This window comes from Diplotaxodon limnothrissa, linkage group LG7, assembly GCF_057381915.1.
Source record: "Diplotaxodon limnothrissa isolate DT_005_m linkage group LG7, D_limnothrissa_male_GT1.1, whole genome shotgun sequence".
Classification (NCBI taxonomy): Eukaryota; Metazoa; Chordata; class Actinopteri; order Cichliformes; family Cichlidae; genus Diplotaxodon; species Diplotaxodon limnothrissa.
In genome coordinates this window covers 53,067,350-53,084,088 of record NC_140602.1, presented here as the reverse complement: position 1 = coordinate 53,084,088, position 16,739 = coordinate 53,067,350, and the positions used below count along the sequence as shown (strand labels likewise).

At 38.2% G+C, this 16,739-nt stretch overlaps 2 protein-coding genes across 2 annotated transcripts; both read left to right on the top strand.

Annotated features, from left to right (window-relative positions):
• The first annotated feature begins 1,444 nt into the window (after positions 1-1,444).
• On the top strand, positions 1,445-4,687 carry ptcd2 (pentatricopeptide repeat domain 2). The gene is made up of 10 exons (XM_085358428.1): positions 1,445-1,577; positions 1,880-1,972; positions 2,057-2,186; positions 2,272-2,389; positions 2,493-2,571; positions 2,670-2,761; positions 2,859-2,972; positions 3,124-3,198; positions 3,273-3,386; positions 3,676-4,687. The coding sequence occupies exons 1-10, from the start codon at positions 1,448-1,450 to the stop codon at positions 3,895-3,897; spliced, it is 1,167 nt and encodes a 388-aa protein (XP_085214554.1). The 5' UTR covers positions 1,445-1,447; the 3' UTR covers positions 3,898-4,687.
• A 462-nt stretch (positions 4,688-5,149) lies between these two features.
• On the top strand, positions 5,150-15,074 carry cacfd1 (calcium channel flower domain containing 1). The gene is made up of 5 exons (XM_085359919.1): positions 5,150-5,735; positions 10,435-10,507; positions 11,061-11,186; positions 11,339-11,446; positions 11,844-15,074. Exons 1-5 carry the CDS (start codon positions 5,627-5,629, stop codon positions 11,932-11,934), a joined length of 507 nt encoding a protein of 168 aa, XP_085216045.1. The 5' UTR covers positions 5,150-5,626; the 3' UTR covers positions 11,935-15,074.
• Positions 15,075-16,739: the final 1,665 nt, after the last annotated feature.

Here is a 16,739-nt window from a genome sequence, read left to right as displayed (position 1 = left end):
AAATTGCCTCTGTGGTTCAGTGACCTGACACAATTTATACAGCTGGAAAAAATAAAGTATACTCTCAAGGGGTTGAAGGAGAGATTCTTTGCAGTTTGGGATACATTGTTAAAACATTTAGAGAAAATTAAACCATACCCATCTGATACTCGCTTGGCAGCTACCGTATACCCTTATTGTTATGATGACGATTAATTTTGTGCAAACTATTGCCTTTTAAGTGCACATCTTTAAATATGGTGAATTTTGATGTACCTCATTTAAATTTATTTATTTATTTATTTATTTTTCTTTCTTTCTGGATTGGTGTCCAATATGTTCTTGGGGTGGGGTACACATATAAAAAGAAGCATTGTAACTTCGTTACATGTATATCTTTGTATTACATTCTTGACGCTCAATAAAAAATATATTTAAAAAAATTTATGAATTCATTCATAGCCCTACTTGTAACCCATATTTTCTTTTTTTTTCTGCATGACATGAAATTGGCATACAAGTTTGGAATGGTTTTGGATTTTATAATGTAAATTATGGAACTCTTACACAAATTGTATTATCTTATCTTATCCTATCTTATCTTATCTTATTTTATTGTAAGTGCAAAATATGATTTGGCATGATATAGGTGTTTGCTCATTAGAGAACATGATGTGAGTTTTTGATTCACCTTTTAAAAATATAGACATAGAGGAGCCCAAAGCAACAAGGGGATCTGGAATGATAGCTTGAAACAGAAGAAACATTTTACAGAGGAGGTGAATTTATCTTAGCACTGTAAATGTCAAACAGGCCCAGAAATGACTTAAATATAAATAAAACATTTTTTTGTTTGTTCAGTAACAAATATTACAGTAAACAGCAATATAGTAACAAAGACTAATACCATATGAGTGTAAACTCATAGTTGACTTTCTGAGTCCCTGCATTTTACATTATTAAACTGTGTATATTATACCTCACTGTGTGGGTACAGTACAAACACTGTAGCTGCTCCAAGCAATGACGCCAAACCAGAAATGTTCTGCAGCACAACAGCACCGCCTGCTGGTTAACAGAAAAACACATTTTCCTGTTTGCTGCCGTTTTGTTCAGTAATAAAATTTCGCGTGGCCTTTCTGGAAACCACGATTCAAATAACATAGTTAAAGCTTCGTTTTAAATGACGATCACATCATTTCTGATGTATAATAAAAAATCTGTCTCCTTCGACCTGCTTAAAGAAACTGAGCCGGGTCATTAAGCGGTGCCATTTTGGATCATACCAACTGGAAATTGCACATGACGGAATTAAAAATAATAACTAATTATATTATTCAGGTTAAATAAAATATTGACATTTTTAAGTGTTTTATTTTGATATGGCTTAATTTCCAGGGCGGAAATTATTTTTTATTTAAAACCTTGCTTTATTATTACCAATAACATCCCCTTTGATTTCATTGCCATGGTACAGCCTGTGGGAGATATGGCGCTGGGCAGACTTGGTAAATGTTGTCGGTCGTTATTATATGAGCCCTCTAAAGGAGTTTTTTACGGTGTTTTACAGCTAGGCTGGATTGAAGGCTGCATAGGAGGTAAGACAAACAAAAGTCGCCAACAAATGTTGTCACTCTTAAAAGGTAGTACGAAAACTGCCTGGTTTGCATAGCGGGGGAGCTAGCACCCTGTAAAGCAAGCACACGTGAATTAAAGCAAGGTACAGTTGTTCTCTTTGGCTATGTGAGTATTGTGCAAGCTATTCTATGCACGGCTACCTTATCACAGGGACTCGTAAGAGCTTTCTTCTCGTATAGTTATTATTATTTTTGCCCATATATGATTGCCATGTATGGGTAACTGATTATGGATTCATTCACATATTTTAACCACCCTACAGCAAAAAGGCATTTGTTGTCGGAAGATGTTATCAAGCTACAAGACTTCCAGCAAAGAAAGCTGGCAGTGGCTCACCATGTCAATGGATCGGAAGGTAAAGTAGTTATTCTTGCCACTGGCCCAGCTCTGCAAATTTATGTCATATAAAACTTACTTTTGTGTAAACCTCACACTACAGGGAATTATATTAACCTATTCAGTCAGAAGCTGCAAAGGAATGAGCTGATATTGCGGGATGATTTGAAGCTTCTCCTTCACCTGTGCCAGTCAGCAGATGACATGCAAATAGCCAGAAATGCCATCTATAGGTAAGTGCAGCATTCATACAGGGATATTTGTTAAAAAACAACCCATCCAAATCTCACTTACCCATTGCTGGCTTGCTCTCATAAGGTATCACACAGAAAACCGTAACTTGTTGTATGGAGACTTCAAATTTGGTCCTCTCTTCATGAGACTGTGCTATGAGTTGGGTCTGGAGAGCATGGCTTTTGCTACAATAACAGACAAGGTAAACTGGGTAACATCCAAACTTGAGTTAAACAACAATAACTAGACTGGGCATATACTTTAGTGTTTGACTAATAACATTTTATTTTCTGCTGTCTGAACAGATCATGAAAGGATTTTTCCACGACACCACATCCTTTAATATAGCCATAGACATGTTGTTCATGAAAGGCTCCTTTGAAAGTAAGTAACAGATTAACTCCTGTGTTTTTTGTTTGTTTGTTTTTCTCCCACAGTGATTATGATATTTATATAATAATGCAAACTTTTAACTATTGCAGATGCTTTGGAGGTTCTAAGAACCATGAGGAGCCAAGGCATACCATTCAACAAAGACACACTCACGTTAGCAGCTGGTACCTGCTATAAGCTGGTAATGTTTCAGATATCTTACTCTTTTATGTCCATTCAACATTACAACCTCATTTATTCTTATATTTGGACCGATGCCCTGTTTTTGTGTTGGTCAGAATACGGCAGAGACCTACCGGATCTGCATCGCGCTCATTGAAGAGGAACAGACCAGAGGGCAGTTCATCCCGAGGCATACTTACTGTTTCGCTGTAGCACTAGCACTTCGAAGAGTGAGTTTTACATTATGTACCTCTTTTGCATGAAGTGAGATATAGCACATATTTAGAGCATCATTTGTTCTCTTTTCTTTGTGTGTGTGTGTGTGTGTGTGTGTGTGTGTGTGTGTGTGTGTGTGTGTGTGTGTGTGTGTTTTTTTTCCAGGGTGACCTTGAAAAGGCTCAGTCATTATTTTCACAAATTATGAGCACCGACAGCAGATTATGCCAAAACTTTAAGGTAAAGGTGCAGCATGTAAAATGTAATGTGCATTACTTCTTCCTGTCATTCTGTGTAATTTGTTTGTACTTTAGGTCCTAATACTAACAATGTCTGGAGCATTGGCAGAGGCTATTTCTATCCTTTCTGCAGCCATGTTGCCAAAAAGTCCATCTTTTGTAAAAAAGCCAGAGTTTTCTCAGGAGGTGGTAAGTGAAACTACAGCTACTTAAAATTACTGCAGCTGCCAGGCGATTGGTTAGGATTACATAATTGTTGTTAGTGTAAATGCTTACAAGATGAGTGGTGCATTTAAAGTTCTACACATTTTTTGTCCTGTTTTAAACATTGGAAAATCTAGTCCAAAGGAATTTTGATGTATCCTTGTGCTGTTATTATTAATCCATGCTACTCTGAGGAAATGTTACTCAGATTGTTCTCTCAAGCTTGAGAGAACAATCATCTGCCCAAGAGTTGACTTGGTGTCATCCGTTTCAGGTGGATTTGCTACGTTTGCGGAGTCAAGGCAGGCCGCATATAATAAAAGTGGAGCAGGTAGTGACTCAGCTTGAAAGAGACGGTCAGGTGACTCAGCAGACGCTCGATGACATGCTGTGCCGCACGCCCACAGGGAAGAGGAAACCAGCGCCAATAACACTGGAGAGGAGAACTAGCCGGAGAACTCTAAAGCCTCTACAGTCCACTTTACTGTCAGAGTGAGGCTAGAGTTGTCCATTTAAACACTCTGACATTTCCCAGATTTGACTTTGATGTTATAAACGCACTCATATGATATTTAAGGGCCCTGACCAGCAGCCTATTAAAACACGCTTGTCCTCGCCAGTGCAGATACAACAGCCCATAGCATTGCACCTAAAGAAGCAAAATTGCCAAGAGGAAAGTTTATTTTTCTACTGCATCAGCATCATTGACAGAGTCTATGCCATCTTCAATAAAGAACACTTTAATATTTTATGTTAAATGTGTTTAAAATAAATTCACAGTACCTGTGCATACTCTTAGACTAATGAATTATTATGTGAAGGCACAAAGCAACACTTTTGTGAAAAGGTAGCTTGCCATCTTTAATGCTGAGTCATTTGACAGTCTTGTGTCATATGCATTAACTATCGTTAGCTACCAAGCAATCAGAAACAGGGACAGGTTTATTTGTAAGGCTCGTTTGGAGGTCATAAGTGGGTTTTCTGTTTGTTGGGGGAGAAGTGTGTTATGTGTATGAATGAGTGCTCAAAGACAGATTTATTAAAAATCTAAAGTTTTGGGGGGTGTTGCTGGAATCAAATGATTTTGCTTTCTCATACTTTCTAAAGAGGACACTGGCGATTGTAAAGAGCAAACACTGGGTATGTTGTGAGTTTTCCCTGTAGTCGACACTAGATATTTCCCACATCTTTAGTGTGGTTTAAAGGTTTAGTGTGTCTTATCTATATGAATGGGGGGAAAGTGGGCCAGATCTGTGAGTCTAAAGACATTTAATTACACATTTAAAAATCCCTGAGATATCTTATGAGAAAAAGAAATTCAATTGTAACTGTACAACTCAGTGTTTCTACATGGCCTGTACTATGAAGAATAAAAGAAATGTGTTACAGAAACATTTGTTTTTTAAAGGAAAATTCTATTTAGTAGATACTGAAAAAGAAATTGAGATTTCTGTAATTTAAACATGTAATTTAGTTGGGAGAGGTCTTAAATGGTACTAACCAGCCACAATACTGTGGCTAGTCTTGAGTGTACACTCCCAGCACCTAATGCGACAACTTAAAAATAACATTACTTTAGTAGAAAATTATTACAATGCCAACAGATGGATGTGAAATGCTAGTATTTCTACTGTAACAGCATAAATTAAGTACAAATGCCAACCAAACCCGCCCGTAGGAATTTGCCCGGATGTAAACAAACCGTGACGTACATCGGAACCTTCCCACAATGCAATGCTTACGTCTATTTAACACGTAAAGAGGCGAAAGACTGAGCTGCTAAATTAACCTGAACACACCGGTTGGACAGTTTGGAAACAGCAGAAAGAGAGCGTGTTTGTTTTTTTGTTTATGTGACTGATTTTGAAGTTATATGAGGCGGTGCGGCGACATCCTCGCCTAGCGGCCGCTGGTGGCGGTGCTTTTTAGCGTTAGCTTGCCGGTTCGCTGGGACTGTCGTGTGTAGAAGCTCCTCGTAACATCGGGCAGCTGACCCCAACTGGAGCAGACAAAGGAAAGAAAATAATTTATTTTAAAAAAGACGTATAAACTGAAAAAGATATAAAACTATTCGAAGGGACTGCGAGGTCGGAGTAAGATGGTTAGAAATTAGTTTGCTGGGTACTGTTACATTAATTTAGAGATTCATATTTGGGTGTTTGGTGGTCTGACATTTGTAAATACTGGCTTTGGTTAGCTTTAGCAAGCGTAGCTAGAAAAACACAATGAGCACCGAAGAGACGGCAGCGCCTACAAAATCCGCTCCGGATGATGATGGAATGACATGGTGGTACAGATGGCTCTGCAAAATAGCTGGGGTTTTGGGAGGAATATGTAAGTAGTTGTCAAAGTCTTATGTCACTCCTCGAGTAAATAACGTTATGTCCACAGAAACCCAAATCCTGCCATGACAACACGCTTAGCTTTAGTTAATACCACAGACTGTGCACTATGACCACTGCTGCTGCTGTGTGCCAGGTCACGACATTTACTTATTTTGTGTGACAGCTATGTGATTAATCTTTACGCCGTAATTGATACTGTTATGTGACCTCCTCAGTATGCAGATGAGGGGCAGCTGCAGAGTGACATGGCATTTTTTTTATAACGTAACATCTGTTTTAGATTGTGAATATGCCGCAATTTAACTGCACAGCCACTAAACAAAAGCTTTGTCACTGCTTTGTCCCCCTCGCTGCAGCAGCAGCCACTCCTGGGCACCGTCTGTTTGTTTGTTTTTTCATGCCATAGCAGCTTGTTCTGCCAAAACGAACCGCGGTGCACATACTCAGGTATTCCCCTCAGGAGTTTCATGTGAGGCTTTTTATTTATTTATTTATTTATTTATTTATTTATTTATTTATTTATTTATTTATTTAAATATAACTGCTGGCTCTGCAGTTTTTGCAGTATCCCTGATCCACCCTTCCTCTCCCTGTATCCATCTCTCCTTCACAGTGACACCAGAGTCACCGTGGCCGTATCACATTAACAGCTGCATATTCAGTGGCTTCTGTATTATTAAGGAAGCTGGATTGTCTGAAGGTGCAGTGGATGAGTTTCAGCATGAAGCTGCTCTGTGGTGTTATTTGGTTTAGTTACCACAGTGGTGAAAACTGCAAGACTTGAATACTCTCTCAACTCCACCCTAAAAATACAACTCTGTGTAGACATAGATTGGGGTTCTGCACTCAAGGGTTTTCACGATTTAGTGCAAGGTGGGTTTTTTTTGTTTTTTTGTTTTTGTTTTTTTACATTTAAAAAATAAGAACTGTCTTTTTTTTCATTTTATTATTTTTATTTATTTATTTATTTTTGATTGTTTGATACCTTACAGCAAATTCTGTAAATTCTAATAAAATATACATTAACTTTCAGGATTTTTCTTCTTTTTTAAATTATTTAAATCAAAATTTTTACAGCTTTAGCATTTTTATTTATAACATTAACTACTGGCAAATAACCTTTTGCATTTCCTTTTTGTTGTTGTTGTTGTTGTTTTGCAGATTTTGCAGAGCTGAGAGTCCTGTCCTCAATATTACTTAATACAGTATTTAGCATAAGATTTAGAAGCAGTGAGATTTTTTTCAGATATATCTTCTTTTTAAAAAAAATAGCTGTGGACTTCACATATGAAGTAGAGCAGGGCGATATGGCCAAAAATATTTATCACGATATATATTTGAAAATTTGCAATAACGATATAACCGACGATATAATTGATGCGAGACAAAATACAACTCCACAACATTACTAGCGCAAAAAGACAACCTTCCATTTATTTTCACTTAAGAAGCTGGTTTTTATGTACATTAAAGCTTTATAAAAATGTAACAGTGCAAATGCAAATTCCTTGCTGAAAGTTTAACCAAAAGGCATTTCCAGTAGAAATGGGCTGACATATCCTGAGCATAACCATGTATAATATCCACTGAAGTTAAAAAGAGGTGCTTTGCAACATTAAACTGCAGTGTGCAGTACGTATTTTTCGGACCATAAGGTGCACAGGATTATAAGGCACATTAAGCGAAACAAAGCAGTCAGATAAATCAAACTTTATTAAACTCATTCTTCTTGCTTCCTCCACTTCTGTACCATTGATTCATTAATGTTGAATTCTCTGGCAGCTGCTCTATTCCCATGTTGTTGCAGTATATTAATGACTAACCTCGTATTGTGGATGGATTATCTCAGTTGTTCTCCTGACTGAAGTTTGGTCCGTTTACAGCATCCTGCCATGCGATTGCATTTGTCTCTAACCATGAAGAACCTTCACGTTAACTTTTATAAGTGGAAAAGTGTTAGTGTTCGTCCTCCAGCTTCACTGTTTATGTTATGCTAACATAGCTGTGTCGCTAGCGATCACGTAGCACATCATTATATACCAGCTAGCCCAACTTCAGTAACCCTACAAACGTCACTGCTGTTTAGTTTCCTGTCTTCATTTATGTTGGAAGTGATAGCAGAGCTGTACGTTTGAATTTTTTCAGAAATCTCTCAGTCAGAACATGCTATATCATGCTTAGGTAACTAGCGAAACTAGCGAGCTAACTTCCGCTAGCTTCCTGCTAACTTCTAACTCCGTTAAATGTAATAACTTTTGTTTTCATGGATGCCTGGAAGTTAAACTTTATAGTTACACCTGGTAAAGCAGCAATGCTGATCGTTTTATTAAAGATGAAAGAATTTAGACAGTTTTTAACTCTAAGTGATGCTGCAGTGTTGTTTGACCTGAAGCATACGGAGTTTAGGACCCAGATTACTCCCAGATTTAAGAGCATCTTAGTCCGACAAATACGACAATAACAACGGCCGCTTGCATGTTCTGCAAAAAATGTGCTTTGTTGTGTATCTGACGGACAAACACCAAACCAGTTCCACATCACGGAAGTTGCACCATTTTTACAAACCAATTCTGGTTCATCTGTTTCACTCAACAATCGGCCATGTGCGTATGAAAACAAAGGCACTGCGCACGCGCGTTTTACTCCCATTCTATCGCGATATTTCATTTTCCTATCGTTGCCTAACATTATACCGGTATTACCGTGAACGGTATAATATGGCCCAGCCCTAATATGAAGTATTGTAATTTCAATGTAGTGGATATACGCACACACACAGCAGACTGAAGATATAATAAGAGCCAACCCCAAAACTTTACCTGTTCTATTCTACATGGATATCGTGTATATAGCTCTGTGGTCGGCATGAAGCTGGACACTCTGGTGACAGTGGCAGAGAAAAGGACATTAAAGAAACTGATGGACATTATGGACAATGCCAGGCATCCTCTGCACACGGCCATAAACAACCAGAAGAGTCTGTTCAGTGACAGGTTGCTTCTCCCCAAGACAAGAACTAACAGACTTAAAAACTCCTTTGTCCCACACGCCATCAGACTGTTTAACTCCTCTCTGGAGGGGAGAGGGAGGGGAAACAGGAGGACAAAGGAGGGGGGAACAACTAAGCTGTAGTGCCTCTGCACCTCACTGTACAATACCTTGTGCAATACTTTTTGTAAATAGTCAACAGTGCAATAGACTCAATACTTGAAATGTGCAATTCACTTGTATTTTTATTTTTTTTATTCCTATTTATTCTATTTATCCCCTTTGTATATTTTATTTATATTTGTCTCTGTATTTATATGTGTGTGTGTGTGTGTGTATGTATGTATGTATGTATGTATGTATGTATGTGTGTATATATATATATATATATATATATATATATATATATATATATATATATATATATATATATATATATATATATATATATATATATATATCAGTTCTGTAACTGTAACTTCGGTCGTTGCTGTGCTTTTTTTGGAAGTCGAATTTCCCAGAGGAACCCACCCGAGGGATTAATAAAGTTCTATCTTATCTTATCTTATCTTAGATAGCACTTCTTGTGTTTACAGTTGACTGCATTACATTAGTGTGACTCAAACTGGCAGTAATTTACACCATTAGTTCATTTTCTGTGTTAATTGCTTTATTTCACACACATCCGTGATATGTGAGATGCCAAGTTGGATACATTAGAGCCTGCCAGAAATCCTTACATGTAGGAAGTAGACATGGCTTTTTTACACAGCTTTTGAACTCACCATTTTCTACTGAGCTTTTGGTCTGTCTCATTTTCTGCTGTACACATATTTATTTTTTTACATACAATAGTGGACCTTCTGCGTCTTAGCAGTGGAAAATCTTCCTCACACTGAGTAGATGTTGTCTATCATAATCACTGTGGAGAAATGCTGCGAGTGAAAGGATTAAAAGGTTTAGTATTTAGTATTTATTTATTTATTTATTGTCATTGTCAAGAACAATGAAATTGCGTTTGGGGCTTCCATACAACCCAAAAAAAAGAAGAAAATAATAAATACCCCTTAAAACCCAAGTGTACATATTTAACCCAGTGTGACTCCAATGCAATAAGACAATCCTTAGCAATAATGTTCGTAGAAATTCAGACAAAGACCTGAGAAACACCATTTGTTTCAAACAAATGCTAGCCAAAAAGAGGGACACGGCCTCAGTTATGATGCAGTTATTATTAAAACACTCTGAAACAAATTCTCTTGTACATGAAAAAGGCAGCCTGCTTTGATTTTTGACCTGATTTCTCTCAAATTTATTCTGTGTAGTTAATCTTTGGGCCAGGCCTTGTTTCATAATCGCCCTTTCATCGAGATAGGCGTGCTGTATTTGACCAGTTTATTTGATTTTCGTTTATTTGTTTCAGAACAAACACAGAGCACAGTTGTAGCGCTCACGAGACCTCTTTCATTCTGTGTTTGTCGTCCTTTTGCATTCGTAAGTTTCATATTTTCCACGTCACTAAGCAGCTTACACATGACAACTTTCCCACACAACTTTCGACACTGAAGTGGCTGAACTGTATTAACAGCTTCAGCCGGATGTATGGGACGGATTATTTTCTCTATCACGCAATGATCTGCTTCTGTGGTGTCATAATAACAGCCCTTTGCTTTGTGTTTTGTCCTGTCCAAATCATGCAGCCTGTGCCATCTCAGGAGTGTGGAACTGTGTCACTGTGAACCCTCTAAACATTGCTGCTGGAGTGTGGATGGTGTAAGTCCCATTAGTGTCGCACTTTTGTAATATTCACATGCCACACAGCTAGATAGTTTAAAGGACAGTTTAGAGGTGGAAATGCAGTAAACATAATACCAAATGACCTCTTTTTAGGCAACACTGTGTGTTGGTGATGTAGCGCATTCAAGGACAATCAGAAAGTTGCCTTTTCTGGTCCAGTTTGTGTAAAGTAATGATTAAAAACACCAAATGAAGAGCCTTTCAGCGAACTATACATTGATATTGAGCAGAAGTCTCATATAGCACCTAACCACACCTACTCTAACAAAGGAGGTATGAAGAGTAAATTGGAGCATCTTGCGCCAAAGTGCCTTAACAATTCTTTATTTTAGGTAGGATTTTTAAGTTATAAGCAGGTTAAGTGGTAACTGTATCTCCAATTTGGCTAGCTGGCTCACTGTGAGAACTTTGTTGTTGTTTCCATGACAGCACAATACGTCTTTTCCAACTAGCTGCTGCTTTTAGTAAAAGGAAAGGGCAAAGAATGATTTCCTTGCCGTGCTTACGTATCCTCTCCTTCCTTCTCAAGGTTGAACGCTTTTGTGTTGTTCCTCTGTGAAGTCCCGTTTTGTTGTCAGTTCATCGAGTTTGCTAATGCGGTCGCAGCTCGTGCAGACAAACTCAAACCCTGGCAGAAGGCCTTCTTCTATTGTGGGTGAGGATGATTTATGCCACTGGAGACAGAAATGAACTATATGGGGGGAAAAATAAAAAACATTTGGAACTTGGGTTTTCTGATAGTTGTGCACATCGCATATAATCTTGGAAATGTACTTAATCAGATTCAATGACTTTGCCTGTTCTCAGGATGGCTCTGTTTCCTGTATTCTTGAGTTTCTCCTTTACAACCTTGTTTGGGAACGCCATCGCCTTTGCTACAGGAGTGCTGTACGGCCTCGCTTCTTTAGGCAAAAAGTAAGAAAGAAAATATAATGCATCTGAAATATCTACACAGTACAGACTGTGCAATAACGTGTTTTTTGATATCTCACCCACATTATATCCCATTGAAACAGGCTCTCACATTAAACATTAAACGTTTCATTATAACAAGTTATCATGTTTTTAATCTCAAGTTTAAATGCTCTAACAGTTCTAATGTGATTTATGTGGTTTCTTTTGTTGTTGTTTATTCACGTAAAGTAACTTTTCACTTTTCAAGATGAGCTGTCCATTAACCTTGCAGTTAACAGTGTCATCTATTCCTGTCATTCTTTCTTTCTTTTTTCCTCCCCACACTTCCCTGAACTTAACATTTTATTATTACCATCACTCTCCTGCACCCCTGTCTTTCCTTTCCCTCCTCTTCCAGGGGAGATGCAGTGACTTACGCTAGACTGCAGCATCAGAAACAGGGGGATGAAGAGAGGATGACAGGAACGACAAACGGGGCTCCAGAGTGAGGCCTTTTCACCAGCTGTTGTTTCTTTCCCTCCTCCTCTGTTCTACACTTGGGATTTTTCTCCTGTCCTCTATCCATCCTACCTCTTTCTCCGCACCCCTTTCTTTACTAAAATGTTACATTCTTGTTGCGCTCACCTGCAAAACAGATTCAGCCTGTTATTTGGTACTTGCCCTATAAACGGGATTCATGATTGTGACCTGATCACTTATATTTAAAACTTAGTTTTTATGTTTTGTTGTGTTTTGCTGGTTTCAGTCATACAGCCTTTATTTTTCTCTCTTTCTTTTTTTTAAACTGACGTTGTTGTCGCCCATAAAGCCTTTCAGGAAATCTGATCAGAAATTAATGTGATTGTAAATTGTACATATTTGACTTCAGGTTATTCACTTTGACTTTAAGGCTGCAGTTCAGAGTTGTGTGTCAGAGGAATTCGCCCCTTTGCATTCTTTGCGTGTGAGTGTGCCTCCCTGCTGTGGCACCGTGTCTCAATGCAATTTAACAACCGTGTGGCCAGAGTGGGTATACTTTTGTTTTGGGCACAGCGTGGTACACAGTGTCAGCAGTGCAACACATCAGCGGGTTAAAAAAAACAACAACAAAAAAGTTATTACACTTTAATAATGCACAATGTCCCAAGGTAAAGAACCGCGTGTATCAGGAGCAGGAATTGTAGCAAACAGAGCTGCCCTCGCAGAGCTGGGAGAGTGGAATTATTGCCTGGAAGAACGTGACTCTTTTCTCAGCTGTCCTCAGATCAGATTCGTCACATTTTGGGATTCTCTTCAGCCTCAGGAGGCTACGTTTGCAGCTGCGAGGCATGATGTGCATCACACATGTGTCAGATCACACTTCAGTAATACTCAGAATCAGTTGGGGAGGGAAGCCTTCTCAAGTTGCGGATGAGCCACAGCTCATCTAGAGAGACACAGGTTTATTTTCTGTATCCTCTGAAGGCTGAGACCGGATCTGCTAGAGAACTTTGAGCTATGTTTACTTGCGCGTTGCACCGGCACAAACTGGGTTTGGCGTTCAAAACAAAAAAATAACATTGTCAGCATTCACAATGACACTGCAGCGACAAGATTGCATTTAAGTGGTGCAAACTTTTGCGACTGGCCCTGTTGCGTATGTATTTCTAGAAGTTTACTTTCTCAACGCACAAAATACAAGGAGGAGAATATTTAAATCACATGATACACAGTTTACTGCTACCTGCGGCAATATTTAACGCAGAAAAAACACTAACCACACTTATAAATACTATCTGAGGATTTCACTCATGTGCGAATTTGCTTCACTTAGTAAGTCTGGACGATAAAAAGCGATTGCGGGGATAAGCGCTGTCACTCCAGAATGTATTATTGTATTTGAGAATGTTAAGGACTATCGTCTTCTGACGATAATTAACATTCCTCTTTGGTTTTACTGAGTTAACAACATATGATTTGCGTGTAATATTTTTGTATGTGGCTATGTTTTGATTTCATGACCTTTTATCAACAATCTAGAAATTTCTAGACCAGGAATGTCAAAGTCATTTTATGTCATGGGCCACATGTGACTTGTTTTTATCTTAAGTGGGCTGGACCTGAAACTCCTTGTTCTGTCAGTGTAAAGACATTTTACTACACATTTAAAAATCCCTCAGATGCAGAAAAGTGCAGATTTTTCTACATGATCAAAAAATGTTGCTGTAGTACATGAACGAAATGCATGAGCACAAATAAATGTGTAAAATTACAGAAAAAAATGTTCTGGTAACTACAAAACTGAAGGATTGTGCTGATTCTAATGTGGACTCATTGTAGAAAAAAAATTCTGCATTTAATAGTGAAAAAACGCAATCTTTTCTGTGATTTAATTGTTTATCTATTACTTAATTACTTTAGGGTAGTATGGATGGCAATCGGGGAGGTCCTTATGTGTATAAAAAGCTCTAAAGCTCATGAAAACACAGTTAAAAGTCCAATATCAAAGCCATTCTGTGGGCCAGATTGGAGTCTTTGCCGGACTGATTCTGGCCCCCAAGCCTTATGTGTGACATCCTCAGTCTAGGCACTTAATGTCTGTCAACCAAAACCTTTTATAAATCTCTGGCCAGTGATTTCAGTAGCATAGCTTCTGAGCACACACAGGTCTAAACTGCAGCTTGACGTCATATCTGAGGGATATTTTTAACATTGGAGAATGTATCTGGTGCATCCAAAGATAGAGACCTTTTATCTTTATTTTTGTTTTGTGCTTTTTATACATTAACTTTTCAGTTGGCTTAAGTTCAGTTGAGGTATTTGTGTAGCTTTCAGTTGAATGGCAAAACCTGCTTGTGCTGCTAACGGACAAGAGACCAGTCGCCAACTTGTGGCATGTAGATTTTGTGAAACGTCATGAAACGAGGAGCAAAACTGTGCACTCATTTGGGAATCTTTGTGTAGCTGGGGTTTCTTTTCCCGCTTTAGAATCCGTTAATAAGTATCTGCTGATTTCTTTGTGTCTGACATACTGCTCTCTTATGCTCTACCAAAACCCATCCACAGTTTAATGAAGGGAAGTGTCTTGATTCAGGGAGTAATTGGTCTGTATCCCACACAGTCACCACCGCAATGGTTTCACTCAAATGAGGTATGCAGTGCTCACCAGTGTACCGTGTGTGTGGTTTGTTTTTGGGCCTTGCCATTGTTATTTTAGCAGTAATAAGGATGGAATAAGTGTTTACACATACCTCTTACAGCTGTTTCTACCTTAAGTCTTGATTGAGTGAATTATTCATACCATCACCATCAGCTCTCAGGTATCATAGTTAACAGTGCACAGCACACACAACCAGCCTGTGCGTAGGTCCTAGTCGAAGCCTGACTCTACGATTTTACTGTATCACCCGAGTCAACGTGAAAAGCATTTTGTCATGCAATTAAAACACACACAAAACAGCCTTCACACACATCCAATCCAGTGATATGCTAAAGTCTAACACTATAAAAGCGCTCCACTGCTGTTTAACACTGCTTTCTCTGTCCATGGCCATCCACAACAAAACAAATTGCTGCAGGTGTTGAGTGTATCTTGTGCTGTAAGGGATATGTGAATAATGTGTGTTGTGATGTGAATCCTGATCATGTTACAAATTAGTGAATAAACAAAATTGCTACTACTGCGTGGTGTTGGCTTCTTCTGTACCTTTTTGTATCACTCTCAGGTTTGTATTTCTTCTATCACGATGATCAGGTCAAAGTTTACATGTTTATATTAATGTCAGAGCCCATCTAACTTAGTAACTGCAGTTCTGTCCTCTGTCATTTCAAATATTTCGTGTATAAGACATAATAAAAAACTGCTTTTTACCAAATCCTCTTATTAGGTAAATACTGTACATGACATGCATTACTTATTTAGCAAAAATGACGGCCTAACATCTCCACTTTGTTCTCATCTGTCCAGAGGACTTCCAGAAATCTTGTAGTTTGTTCAAATGCAGCTTTACAAACTTACGTTGTGTTGCCATGTTCTTTTTAAGAGAAGAGGCTTTCTTCTTCTTGTTTAGTTGCTTTCTACTTCTGCTGTCAAAAGTTTTCTCATATAACATCCTAACTAAAGAGTTGGAGATGTAGCTCTTTTGCAGAGTAATGCACACTTTGACCTTGGGGTCATCCACTCGTGGGAAGATTGGCAACTGTGTTGAATGCTTTTCCACTTGAATAATCTTTCTGACTGTAGAATGACACGCTATTTCTAAGTGGCTGTATAACCACACCCAGATTGACTGGCATTGACAAGATCTTTGCTGATGTCAACAAGCTGCCAAAACTTCTGTTTTTTAATGGAGATGCACACACCTGAGCTTCTCTATAAAAAGTGGGAGAAAGTATTAAGGATGTGTTTAGTATTCACATGCTGCTTCTTAGTTTTGGTTTGGTTTCTGTTTAATAAATAGTGGTGTGGTGTAATATATCATGTTTTGTCATTCATCCAATTTTAAGACCTGCTAGGGGTCCTGGTTAGATTTATCATGTTTCCTCCCCTCATCCCAAACCAGGCTGCCTCTCCCTGAACTAGGTTCTGCTTGAGGTTTCTTCCTGTTAAAAAGGAGTTTTCCTTCCCACTGTCAACAAAGTACTTGCTCATAGGGGATCATATGATTGTTGGGGTTTTCTCTGTAGAGACTTTACCTGACAATGTAAAGCGCCTTGAGGCAACTGTTGTTGTGAATTAGTGCTATATGTATAAAACTGAATTAAATTGAATTGAACTGCTGTTCTCATATGCAAAACCTTAGAACTGGAAGTGTTTATTTTAATTTATTTTGTTTTTTGCCATTAATGATTACTCTTGTTAAAAAGTTGTACACCTGGGAAAAGTAAGTATGATATGTCACAGTCACGCGTGGTTCTTTTCAGTTCTTTTTCAAATGTTATTTCCATTTACTGCAGCTAGGTAGAACCTTTTTCCTCTTTAAATTATTCAGCTGTGGTTGAATCTGGGCAGAACATCCTGCTCCTTCTGAAAGCTTCAAAAGACAAAGCATCTCTCTGTCTGAAGTGTGGAGTTAGGCAAGAAGATGAATACTGATGAAAGACTAAATTTTATAAAAAGATTTCTGTACGCTGGGGGTTTGGGGGTAATTTTGTTAAGTGTTAGAATGTTTTGGGGCACCTTTGATTGTGTTTTCTTAATAAAACAATTTCCCACTGACATTTTAAGATCCTTTCAGACAAATAAGCCTTACTTTGAATGATAATCTTGGAAAAAATGGCCCCTTTATGTTTTGAAAAACCAAATGAAAGCAAGTAAAATTTGTTTATTTTTCAT